At 35.8% G+C, this 12,784-nt stretch overlaps 1 protein-coding gene across 1 annotated transcript in view; it reads left to right on the top strand.

The window, feature by feature from the left end:
• PIEZO2 (piezo type mechanosensitive ion channel component 2) overlaps nt 1–12,784 on the top strand; it is a 323,563-nt gene that overhangs the window by 60,793 nt on the left and 249,986 nt on the right. Inside the window, exon 2 of the mRNA XM_086740615.1 lies at nt 608–703. Within this exon, the coding sequence (XP_086596741.1) occupies nt 608–703 (96 nt within the window). The remainder of the gene's footprint in view (nt 1–607; nt 704–12,784) is intronic.

A 12,784-nucleotide genomic window follows, 5' to 3' on the forward strand; every position in this document is an offset into this window, starting at 1 on the left:
TTTCATTTGTCGTTCACAATCGTTTCAGTAGAAGAACTTTGTAACAGCAAACAAATAAGTGATAGTAAAATTCAAAGACCTCTGAATGATGTAAAGACCTTGCTATTTTAAAGATAACTGCTGATTTTAGGCGTGCTGTAGTTTGGAATCTGAATATACATCATAATTTTTCTTCATTATTTACTCATAATCCTTAAATGTAATATAATACACTTGTATCTAGCTTCTTAAAGTGAACCCCAAAGTATTGTTTTATGCATCCCTATGTACTTTTGTGGGGAATGGGTCAATGAATTTATGTATGAGGAAAGTAAAAAGTTTAGGTAACAACTAACCTATCCATCATTGTGGACAAAGTCTTAGTAGCTTGGATAGATCTTTTGTTAAACTTCCAAATGTATTACTGTGAAAATACTTCAGAAGTGCATTTAATTTTGTTATTTATTTTAAGCATAGACTTTAATACTTGTGTAGAAGTGGTTTAAAAAAGTGGTGAAAAGTTAGTAAGGTTAATAGTAAACTCAAATAGGAAATACTTTTGTGCTATTGAATTTGATTATCCCAGGCTGATTAAGCAATATGTTCTTTCTCTTTTCTCTCATTGCAGCCTGTGCTTTCCGTTACAATGGGCTCTCCTTTGTCTACCTCATCTACCTCCTGCTCATTCCTCTGTTTTCAGAACCCACAAAAACAACGATGCAAGGTGAGATGTTCATTGCTTCATTTTTCAGAATGTGTGTTGGACACAGTACATGCAAAAGCCTTTGTGTAGCAGAAGGTGAAGTACTGAGCATTTTCCCCTCATTAAGTGAGCTAACTTGTAAATTCCCCGACACTGTGATTTCACTGTATACCGGCTTTGGTGCTGAAGGAATTCCAACCACGATGCCTTTCTTGCCTCAAGGTGCAGCAGGACTGTCTGAGAGTGGTACTGGGGGATCTTTTTTTTTATGGCATTATTTGGAATACTGCAATACTGGCATGGTCTGGGTCAAAAATTATCTTTCAGAACCCCCTCAAAGCCATCTTGTCATAGACTGTGTCCCAGGTCTGGATTTGTAGTTACTTTTGAGAATTAAATTTGGTCTCGGATTTTTCATCCAACTGTATTTTAGGCACTTATTTAAACATCCCTGTTTTCCTGACTTTATACAGCTACCTTAGTAAAAAGAACTAAAAAGGCTTTCTGGTAGAGATGACAAATAACCATCTACATCAGACATTCAAGCATCTCTGTATCGCATACCAGTCAAACTTTTACAATTTAAAATATGAAAACAATTATGCAGACCTATAAGGACAGAAACAATTTCAGAAGTATTACATTCATGCTGTATGTAAAGCGCCTCATGTCTGTGTAAAGGAGTGGCTTCTTGAAAGTCAACAGAAACGGCTGTATAACAACATCAAAACTTCAAGGTTTGTGATCTGTTGGTGGAATTTGCAGTGAGGATGCAATCGCAGATTATTATCTCCTGGTGTGCTTTGTCACCTAGTAGCCTGTTGGATGAGATTGCCAATAACTGCATTTCAAAGCACTAATGCTGCTTGAATCATTCTTGTTTCTGCTTACCTGATTCTCCTTCAGAACTGTATAAAAAGCAGTATCACACAATGTTAAAGTCAAATGGACTCATCTCTCATCTTTTCTGATGGAAACAATGTGAAGAGTATCCTTTAGCAAGTAAGCTTGTTCCGTGACACAAGGAAACAAAAAGGAGGCATTTAACGAGGTCCTGAAGTTAAACTGCCTTATCTGATACTGGCTTTGGCATAATTCTTCTACGCACAAATCCATTGTCATGGCTGATGGAAATTCAGACCATTTCAATCAACATAGTTCCCTATAGAAAAGAACGGGAAAATCTAGACGCTGACTGTAGTGACATCTGAGTTTACAGGGCCTCTATGAAGTTCTTATCCAAAGATTTTGGCACTTTTTGTGGTTTCCTGGACAATATTATTCTTGACTTTGTTCTGCCAGTGTAATTTCTCAGCAGTTTGGACTTACCTCTTAACTCACATATGAAGAGAGGAAGCAGGAGTTTCAGAATTGTCTGATGAAATACTCATTACTGTGTGGCACATAGTGACAGTACTCGTCAGTTTTTACAAGTGGAAGCACAGCTTTTGTTGTACCAGTTCTTAGTAGTGCTTTCCACTAAACTAAATAAAGCCCTCTTGTTTCATCTGTTTGTGCATATAATATCTGTTTATGCAGTTTTTCACACAGTCTGTGTATAGGGGGAGCTGTATAAGGAAGCTTTCTCCTCCAGGTTCTAGCAGAGAGAAGCAAGACAGAGTTACATTTTTGTTCTGGAAAGCGTATCCTGACCTATCCTAAATATGATGATTCACTGTTTTGATTTTATTTTAGCTAGGATAGATGCTGATCCTTTTTTAAAATCTTTGAAGGGTTTACCAAAATCATATCCTGCCACAGTCCATTTCACAGGCTAGGTTCATTTAAAAGAGAATCTACACTTAATTAATCCATTTTGCATTATTTCTTTTACTTTATGATTATTTGGTGTGATTATAGCAGTATCAATTGACAGAGATACCCGTGGTGCTGCAGTCTTGACACCTAAATTAAAGGAAAAGGATTGCATAAGGGTAGCGTTATTACGAAATGTTATTCATAAATAGGATACGGGTTAGATCAGTAGATCAAAGTCAGATTTCAAAAAGTGACTTAAGAGTGGGATAGATTTTAATTACACAAAATTTGGAGTCTTTGTGAATTGCAGCTGAAGTGTCTAGACAGAGTTCTGAATCAAGACAAGGAATCAGATGAGTGCTTTTGAGATCTGGTCTGTTAGCAATCGAGTTCAAATCTCTCACCCCTTGGTGAAGTAATCTTCACAAAGTATTACAGTACAGAAGCAGGAAAGGTCTGATTAACATTTGTATTTCATGCCTTAGTTCCTACCTTTATATCATGTCTCTCCACGCTCTTCTACTTCCCCACACCTTTTTTCACCCAGTTTCTACCAGTCAATCTAAGAATCTAACACATCATCTTTTGGCAGGGATCCATACGGATTGAGTGGGCTTAGTTTATGTTGACTGTGTAAGTATCCAGTGGAGCCAGCAAAAACAGAGCTGAAAAATAAATAAAGTAGGCATAAAAGGTAGGAAATCCCTCTCTAGGTAAGGCTGTCAGTCATTTTTACAGGGGAAAATTATGAGGACATTGTGAGAATGGAACATCAGTAAAAGCCTAACTGTGAGTTAAAGTTTCTCTTAAAAGTGCTGAAGGTGGCAGTTGAGAGGGGAGCACTCACTGGGAATTTGAATGCAGCTTCCCAGATAATATGCCAGATAATATGCCATTACCCTGTTGTTTTTTGTGTGTTTTACTTTTGTTGCCCTTTCTGTGCCAGGAGAAGTGACTGACAGGATAAACAGAGCCGTTTTCTAGATGCCAAGAGCGCCAGTGGAGAGATACCCTAATTCTCTCCTTTTAGAGTCTAAAGAAGTCTATTGGATTAAGGCTAATTCCTATGTGATCTGATGGACATTGAATCATCTAGTTCGCATCACTGATGGCAGCAATCTTTATTCAAGGGCTTTCTTAGGACTTTGGATAGTTTCCCCACATTGTGTGTCATATTGCATTACACTTATCCTGGATTTCATATTATGGTGTGTTCATGAGAATTAATTTATTCTATAGATTCAGTATTTCTGAGTGTAACCATTTTAGCCCACTGTCTTTGTCACCTCTTAAAATTGCATGTGTATGTGTGTAGGTGTTTCTTTCTAGAAAGTGTTGAGGGATTTTTTTTTTTCATGGCCAGAAGATGGAAAAGAAAGGGGAAAGCTATAACTGTTTTAGCTAAAACCAGCCAAACCACCAGTAAATCAGAGTCAAAAGTTAAATAAAACAAACTTTATTAAAAACCCCCAAACAACAAAACCCACTACGTGACTATATATTTTACTTGTCTTTTCTTTTTTTCCCTTTCATTTCTGTCACTTAAATAACATTTTTAAGTCTTCTCCTCCATTTCTATTTTATTCAATTCGACATTTTTTTTTCCTGAAATCTTTCTTCCTTTAATTAAGTCTTTGTATTACTTTGAGTTTTCTGTTCTCCTTCCACTACTCTTTTCCTTACTTGTCTTCTCCTGGCTTACTGAACTCCCCAGTCACAATCTCTGACCAACATTCCTATCTCTTGCACATCTGTTTTCCCAGTTTATGACCTTGCACTTTCCAGTTATTGAACTTACTCAACTTCTCTCCACCAAGTCTGGGGTTTTTCCAGGCTAGAGAATTAGAAATTAGTCGAGAATGAACAATGCCAGTCTAGATTAATTTTGAATTCTGACAGAAACGTAAAAGGTTAGAAACACTGGGAAAAAAATATTATACTCACTGAAATAGTTCAAATGGTGTTTAAAGCTTAATGAATAAAGTTTTTATCTTTTTTTTTCCTTAAATATTTAATCTTTTAAAAATGTTTAGTTACTAAGATAAAGTAATATTAATCCTTAATCATGGAGGTAAGGCGCATATCTCTGGATATGGTCAGTATATTTCTTTTAAGATGCTACCTGCCAGGTGAAAGTATCAACCTCTTCTAAAGTACAGGAGACATCTCTTTAAATTAGAGCTGAAATGCTGAGTTATTTAAGATTTAATGGATATGTTGTTTGCAGAAATATTACTTAATTGTCCGTGAAGCTGGCTGAATGAGGGAAAATACGTTCATGAGCATTTATCTGCAGCTGAAAATGTATTTGCTTAACTCTCTTGTTCAGCTCTGTCTATTGTTTATAATCCTTGAAATCAGTGATTACAAAGCTGATTAAACAGCAAAATGTGCTACTCTGTGTGAAAAAAAAAATTCATTGCAAATAACATCTCTTGTTTACAGGAGTAATTTAAAACTTGATTAATTTTTCAGGGGTTGCTGATGGGAACTGCTTCTGAGACAGACACCTCTTTGCATGTGTTGTAAAGCCATGTGATTTCAGCAGTGATTTTCTCTATGAATTATCTCTAAAATCAGCAACTTACTGGTTACCTAGTTCTCTGGAGATGACAAATAGGCAGTAAACTGTGCAATAGCCTAGTTTCTAACATTTTTGATTGTTAGATTGTTATATTAGTGATCTTTTTTCCTTATGGCTAATGTCTACTGTAATTATGTCCTTGTCCTTAATAAAGGCTTGTACATGCTGTTGATATAGAAATAATAAAGCATGACTACATGCATTTGCGCTGTCTTGGGCCAATGGCTCATTTAGCAGTACTAAATAACTGTTTTACATGACTTTTTTTTCTGTAACAGATGTGAATTTGTGTTCAGCTAGTTTTATTAACTTTCCTTTATTTCATTTAATAATTTCTGATTTATAAAGACTCTGTAGCTAGTCACTATGTAAATAAATAAAAAAATAAGGAGGGGAATCAGTTAAGTTCACATACAGACTAGATTTTGCTGACTCTGCTTATATTACTGGCAAAAATAACGGGATTACTTCTGAATTAAGATACTGCTCAGCCTGACAGAACTTGTATCTCTTCTGTATTGAAGAAATGAACTTGGCACAGCATTCAGATCAGTAAAAATTATGTTTTAAAAATGCATAGATTGATAAACTGTTGAAAAATATCCAAATCGTAATAATTGTTAATTGACCATTGTTTTGAGTATGGCTGAAACCTTGGTAAAGAAATGGAACAGTGGAGTTTGTTTTGCAGATATGAAAGGGCTTGTGATTTGGAATAATCTGCTCAGAATTGCAAGATGGGGAAGGGTTGCAGTGAGAAATTTGAATCACCAAATGTAGCTGAAGAGGTTTGAGGGGAGTATTGATCCAAATTAATATGGAAAAAAAAATATAGAACCATTATTTTGATTTCCCTATGTGAACAATGCTCCTATATATACTCATCAGTTCTTCATCTGTTTAATTAGCAGTCTTTTTACACTCAACTGCATGTTGTGGTTTTGAGTGTATTAAGACTTCTGAACAAAATAAGGAGCTTAAGTGAATGTTGTCATGTGATACTCATGAAACAGAAAAAAAGATTGTTAACCTCCTAACTGTAAACTCGTGCATTGAAAACTTCATGGTTGAGTGGTTTGTAGTTTAAAAAAAAAAGTGCTTTCTATATTACTGGATGTTCTGCTCGGAAAGAGCTTCAGTTTTAGCTTTTCAGAATTTTCTGACCGTTACTTGTGAATGAAGTACTGCTGCCCAAAGTGTACATGCAGAAATCACTTGAAAATAATTTTTAAAACCACCAAACAAACCTAATCACTAATTTTGAGATATATATATTTTTAAAAGGTTTAACAAAATTCCTCTCTCTCATTAGGCCTATTAAAACCATGCCCTACTGATGGCAAAGTTCATACTTAAAGCTGTAATACAGCACTATCCACAAAGAATGAAACATTTAAGGACTATAACATCCCAATACATTGACTAACAGATACATTGGAGTAGTCTTTCATGTCTGTTACTATGCAATGGTGGTGTTTGCTATCTTACATGTCTTTCCCTGTATCAAAAATGTGAAGAAGATCCTTATACTTTTTGGTATTTTTCCTTTAAACTAGTTCTAATAATTTTCACAGCAGCATTATTAATAAGATTTGACGGAAAATAGAAATCATGTAGCTAATTTGTGTTCTTTCAAGCATTCTAGTTTTCTTAAATTATATGCATGAAGAGTGAGTTTTTAGGTTGGAAATACAGACTGATTTTGGAAAGATTTGCTCACATGGTTTCTGTTACCTGCTTTGAACAGAAATTCAGTTGAATGTGCACCTGAAGCTTATAAGCCTGTTACTGCTTCAGTCTGACATGGTTTTAGTTCAAGCAGTTGGAGTTCATGACTGTTTTTACTTCTATCTCATAACAGTTATGTCACCTACTATTAATGTCTAATTTTGGGGGCATTGTAAGTGAACTACTCCAAATAGGGGGTAACAGCCCACCTAGTTTCACCATCTGAAAGTGCAGCCAAAGAAAGTGCAGCCAAAATAGAGGTACCCATTTTGTGCATCCGAGGTGTATGATTGAAATCCTGTTCACCCTTGCAAGGGGTAAAAGCTCTACCCAGTTTTTGGATTTTTCAATAGCATTGGCAAGTTGCATGCTGCACTTCAGTTCTTCAAAACAGTTTTCTGTCGTGTCTGCCAGAATGGACATTGACAGGCCATAGACCTAGTCATGTTCTACTCTAGTTATAAATTGAAATGTATGAATTGCCTACACTGGGAAAGGATATGTTTTAAAACATGTTTAAAACATAAAATATGTTTCAATGAAAAATCTTCATGTTTTTGGGTGGTACAACTTGAGTTTTGACCTTTTTCCCTGTAGATGTACTGTATGTTTATATGCTTTGGAGAAGGGTTTCATCCACTTTTTACATGTGTAACCGCAAAGATGATTTGTTCCTTTTTTTTTTTTTAAATGATTTATTGCCTGTTATCCTTAAGTGCTCAATAGAAAGTACTCCAGGCAATAATAGAGATGCTGATTAAAGGGAGTGGGAGATATCTTTTAAGATGTCTCTGGAACTACTGAGTTTCTTTGTACAAGCCCAAAGCATTAGTATGAAGATTTATTTATAACTCAGAAAATGCTTTTCAGCAATTAAAAATGGGATTTCTGCTGGATTGGGCATGTGTTTTCCTATGGAGGTATGCCAGGCTGCTACATAAACGTCCTTTGGCTTAAAATACTGCATCTCGGCTAGGTTTCTCCATTTCCAACATTATAAGTATTCTCCTGGGAGTGAACAATGGAGCGTGTTATTTATAATCAGTGGGCCAAATCCTGAAGTACTTATTCATGGAAGTTTTAGCAATGGATGAGTGAAGATGAAGCGATACCTTTATATTAACCAACCTCAGAAATCCTCTTGCATTTTAACAGGCTGGAGAACATTTCTGTTAATGGTCCTGTGTGCTTTCTCACTATTTATTATTGAAACACTTTTCTAATTAATTAATTAAAATTTATGAAATTAATTAAAAACTAAGCAAAAGTGAACTCACAAGAAGCACTGCACTGACAGCACTGGGTACAGAAATCTCGTCTGTCTTGTTATGTATGATAAATAATGCCTGTGCCTTTCTCACTGCCTTGTAATACTGTTCCCAAATGGGATGTTCCATGCTGAGAAGGTAGACTCCAGCTCCTGGGATGTTTTACTTTTTTGGCTTCCACAGAATAAATTGTAAGCAGGAACTCCCATTAAGTGGTTGACTAGATGATGTTTCACTCGTTTTCATTATCATTTATTATATGAGTGCTGGTGATGTTTTTGGACCCAAGTATGGAAGAATCTCAGCAGCATGTTGATTGAAACCTTGCAAGCAAAGCAAAGGCAACAGAGTTGGGGAAATCAGTGCAGAAACCAGGAGGAGAAGATAACCAGAAATATATTTTAACTTGCAATTAAATGATTTATAAGGTATTTTTGAGTGGTTGTCAATGACTGTGGGTCTTTGGAAAGATTCAGGTGAAAAGAGGGATGGTGAAAAGATGAAAAGAAGTCTTAGTACAGAGGACAAGAATTCTTCAGAGGGCTTTGAAATAAGGTGCTTGCAATTAGACATGTGATTTTTTGGGGGGATGGCAGTGTAAATACTAAATTAAACAGAAAAAAAAAGTAATTTTAAAGGGAGTTGACACTATCACCAGTTTCAATCCAGAAAACTTTTCATTGTAAAAGTGAGTACATTTATAGCTGCATTTGTTTTTTATTATTTATTTTATTTTAAAGCAATATTTTTCCTTCGATATTGAATATTTTTTTTTGTTGTTTTAGAAAAAAAAATCATTTTAGGTTGATCTGGAAGTGATTTTTTTTTCTTTATGTTAATGTTTCAGTTTGATCCCAAACCTGTCCTCTGCCTGTCCTCTGTTTAATTAACATTGTTTATTTTAACTCTAGCAGTGAATAAAGACGTAGAGCTAAAACAAAACTACCTTTTTACCACAAGGTATAGTAAATGCAAATTTATTTCATGGAGAACAGATGAGACATGTCAGAAATTTTTGTTCCTGGCAGTACTCTGAAAACATTCGTTCTTTTAATTTTTTTCCCCAGTTCATTAAGCTACATGCAACACCTAAATAATATCAATTTTACTTTAAACAGCTTGCAAAGGCTACTTTTCTAACCTATCTTTTGTGTTCTTCTATGTCAAAATGATTGAAAACTAGTCAATTTTCTTCCTTTCCAGGAAGTAAGTGCAAAATAAAACTTAAATTATTGTTATATTTGGAAGGTGAAAGTGCAGAAATGAGAATCTAATCTAGAAACAGTATGGTAAATGAAGAGAGTTTGTTTCAAGCTAGCAGTCCTCTCAACTAACACCACTAAAGCGTAAGGAGAAATTTCTGCCATGAGTTGAGAACAAGACAAAGACAGAAGGTGTACTTTAGACCCAGCTGTGAAGTTGAACACTGACAAGAGTGCTGTCCTGAGTGTGCACGCTTTCTCAAATTTGGGGTCTGATGTAGGCTGACTGTGGATGTGAAAGAATTTTAAACTCAGAGTGACCTTGTGGCATGTTTTTAAATTGAATTAAATAATGAAATTATTCAAATGAATTTTACAAAATAATATAAAAATAGCAGCATCTTAGGCTGTATAATATGGTAGAATATGCATTACATAGTCCAGCAATCCTAATACTGATTAGTCAGCCTACATATTTTGATGGAGAGAGAATAGTGCTGAGTTCGCCAGGAAAGCCAAACCATAACAATTTGTTCTCTCCTCTTTGTCCCGAATTTCTGAGTTAAATTACTTTATTTTTCTTTTTTTTTTTTTTTTTTTTTTTAGTGTGTTGCATATGTAAGCGATTGAAAAGTTTCATGTTTTTTTCTGTGTTGGTTTTGATGAGATGTATACTTTTTTTTTTGTTCATTGACATTATTTTATGTACATTATTTCTGTATATCTCATCTAGGATCCGCATGTTTGAAATATGGCTCTGAATGCAGAGGAATTTTGGTGGCAAAAACTTGTAATGGAAGAATGGAAGTTGATTGTTGGTTGTAAATGGTATAGCTCTTTTTTTTTTGGCAATATTTTAGAAGCAGGCTTGAATTTTAGGTACCAACGAAGGAAGCGGTTTCATTGAGCCCACTTCTGCTGTCCACTGTAGCTGTGTCAGCGCTTCAGAGAGCCAGGCTGGCTGCTTACAAGTTCAGTAGTGCAAGATGCAACACTCACCTCCCTGCTGCTGCTCAGCCTGTGCAGCATAGCACAAGCGTGAGACTCCGTCCCAGTGATGCCCCTTTTTCATGCCCTGTCCTCTCCATCGAAGGAATGAACCAGCCCTTAGGGCAGCAAAGTTTCATTGTGCCAGTTCTGCTCAGATGTCATGGTCGAGCTCTCTCAAAAGCTGCATGGTATAGAAATAAAAATTATTACCGTGATACAGCTTCTTAGCTCTGTAAGTTAGTAAGCAGACTGTAGAGAAATAGGAGGAATATTGTTGAATCTACATCTACGGTAGAATTACTTAGAAGTGAAAATTACATTGCAGGAAGAAAGTAAGAGGTGGGTAAGAACTGGCTGGATTCAGATCATACTAGAGGAGAAAATCACTGTGGAATGGTTATGGGATACTATAAATTAGAGGATGAATGATCCTAATAACCATACAGCCAAATCTTTCCCTAATGCAAACAACTTCTCAAACAATTATTGACTTGTGAATAACCAGTGGTACTTTAAAATTGGTTTTGGAGGGACTAAGGATGTCAGAGAGAGTTGATCATCACTATTCTTATGATCCAAAGTTAACAAAAAACAGTCTTTAAGGTTTTTTTAACCTTCAGTGCAAAGCAAGTTTAGGGAAACTAGATAGTGACTGAAGAGCTCAGGTATTTGAATGTGATGACATTTTCTAGTTAAAAATGCAGCAACCTTCCTAGAACTCCCATCTTAAGCACTGGTGGTTTTAGGGGTGAACTCCAGACCTAACTTGCTGAACAGTCACTCCCAGAAAGAACATTAAGAATAAACACAGAGTTTGCAAGGAATGAGTAAAAGGGGAATACTCTGTAAAGAAACCATCTTAGAGGTCAAGAAGTGTTCGGATGAAATAGAATTTGCCAGAAGTTGAGCTGAGTGAAAATCTGCATAGGAAACAGAAATGAGGAATAAAAATGCATTTAGCTGTATGAATATAAAGTAATAAAAACCATGACTAGTAATACAATAGGGTTGAAGTAGGATTCAGATATTGTCTAGGTATGGCCAAAACTTTAAACAGGAGTGTGCTTCAGTTTTGAATAAGGGCAGTGCTGTTAAACACAGAGATAAAGGCAAACGTGCCTATTGGAAGGAGGTTGGGAAAAGGAAAACTACTGCATGTGAGGGAGAAGTAAGACCCAAGGACTTCAAATGCTTAAGTTTTAAAGGCCGAATAGTCTCCCTCCTGAAAGCAAGTGTGATACCCTAGACTGAAGAATGAAAGTATTAGCTCAAATACTGAAAAAAAAAGGGGGGAAATGACCTTGCATATGAAGTCCTGTGAACTTGTATTTTCCAAATTTTGAAACACATTTGGAAGGGAAGAATAAATAAATATCTTGAAGCAACTGGAAAAAAAGAGATATTGAAATGAGTATTCCTTTTCTAAAACTGGGTTGTGCTAAACAACAGAGATAATGTTTTGATAAAGTGAATTCAGACTAAGTGCTGAGAAGGACTGTGTGGCTACTGAAGAAAGATGTTAAAGTACAAGATGTGTTAATGTAGAAGTGTAAGAAAGAAGTAGCATATCTCATGTATCTTAAAATAACCTTTCTACTTTTTCAGTCTGCAAGAGGAAATTGTTGTTTTGGATTTGGATTGGGGGGGGGTTATTTGAGAAGGAGAAAAGGCTGTTTGGGTTAAATGAGGATGCTGGCACACCATCTAGAGACTGTGTATACATGGTGGACCCTAGATTAGGAGTTTCCTAGGTGTCAGCTTCTAATAAAAACAGTAAACATAAAGTCCCATCTCATTTTAAAGTGGAATATGATCCTTTTATGAACTAGAATATATCCTTTGCTCACTTGTGATGGTGTGAAGTAGAATTAGTAACCCAGCTGAGGCCTCTAAACCCACATTACTCAAATCATTTGCTCAATGTCTGCATCAAAGCTGTATATAAACTGTAATGGTCAGATGGTTTGAAAAGGTTTCCTGTCCATGTGTCCCGTGGTTTGGGGAGGGTTAGTGCATTGTGTTACATTGGGCCCAAATAACAGTTGCAGACTTAAAACTTTCTGGTGATTTAGTTAGGGTGATGGACAATATTCGAAGACTTTGGAGCATTACTGTGGAAATCAGTACTGTGTTCAAGATTTCAAAAGTCAGAAGAACAGTAAGCTTGTTTTTGCTAGGGGAGAAGGTTGTCTTTCGGCATTATGTTTAGGTTTGTGAAATGAAAGAGTAGGAAGAATATGAAACACATTTTGTGCCTCCCTATTCTCATTTCTAATACCACTGTATGTTAAACAACCATGTTTCATTATGCTGTCATAAAGGAAGAGGAGAAAAAGCCAGTAAACTATTATGTATGTGTTTTTATTATTATGACCAACCTGTAGGTGAGAGAAATTCCAATAAAAGCATTTTTTTTAAAGGTAGTGCAGCTGTTCCCATTTACTTCACTGCTGTTGCTGTTGCCTTGTTTCGAGGCATTTACAGTAAGGCATGTCCTGAATCTACCACACAGTACTTCAGTCAACTAAATGATGTCTGAAGAAGCATTAAGAAGTGAGTCTTGGACTGTATT

This window comes from Chlamydotis macqueenii, chromosome 2 (assembly GCF_036417535.1).
Source record: "Chlamydotis macqueenii isolate bChlMac1 chromosome 2, bChlMac1.mat, whole genome shotgun sequence".
NCBI classification, from domain to species: domain Eukaryota; kingdom Metazoa; phylum Chordata; class Aves; order Otidiformes; family Otididae; genus Chlamydotis; species Chlamydotis macqueenii.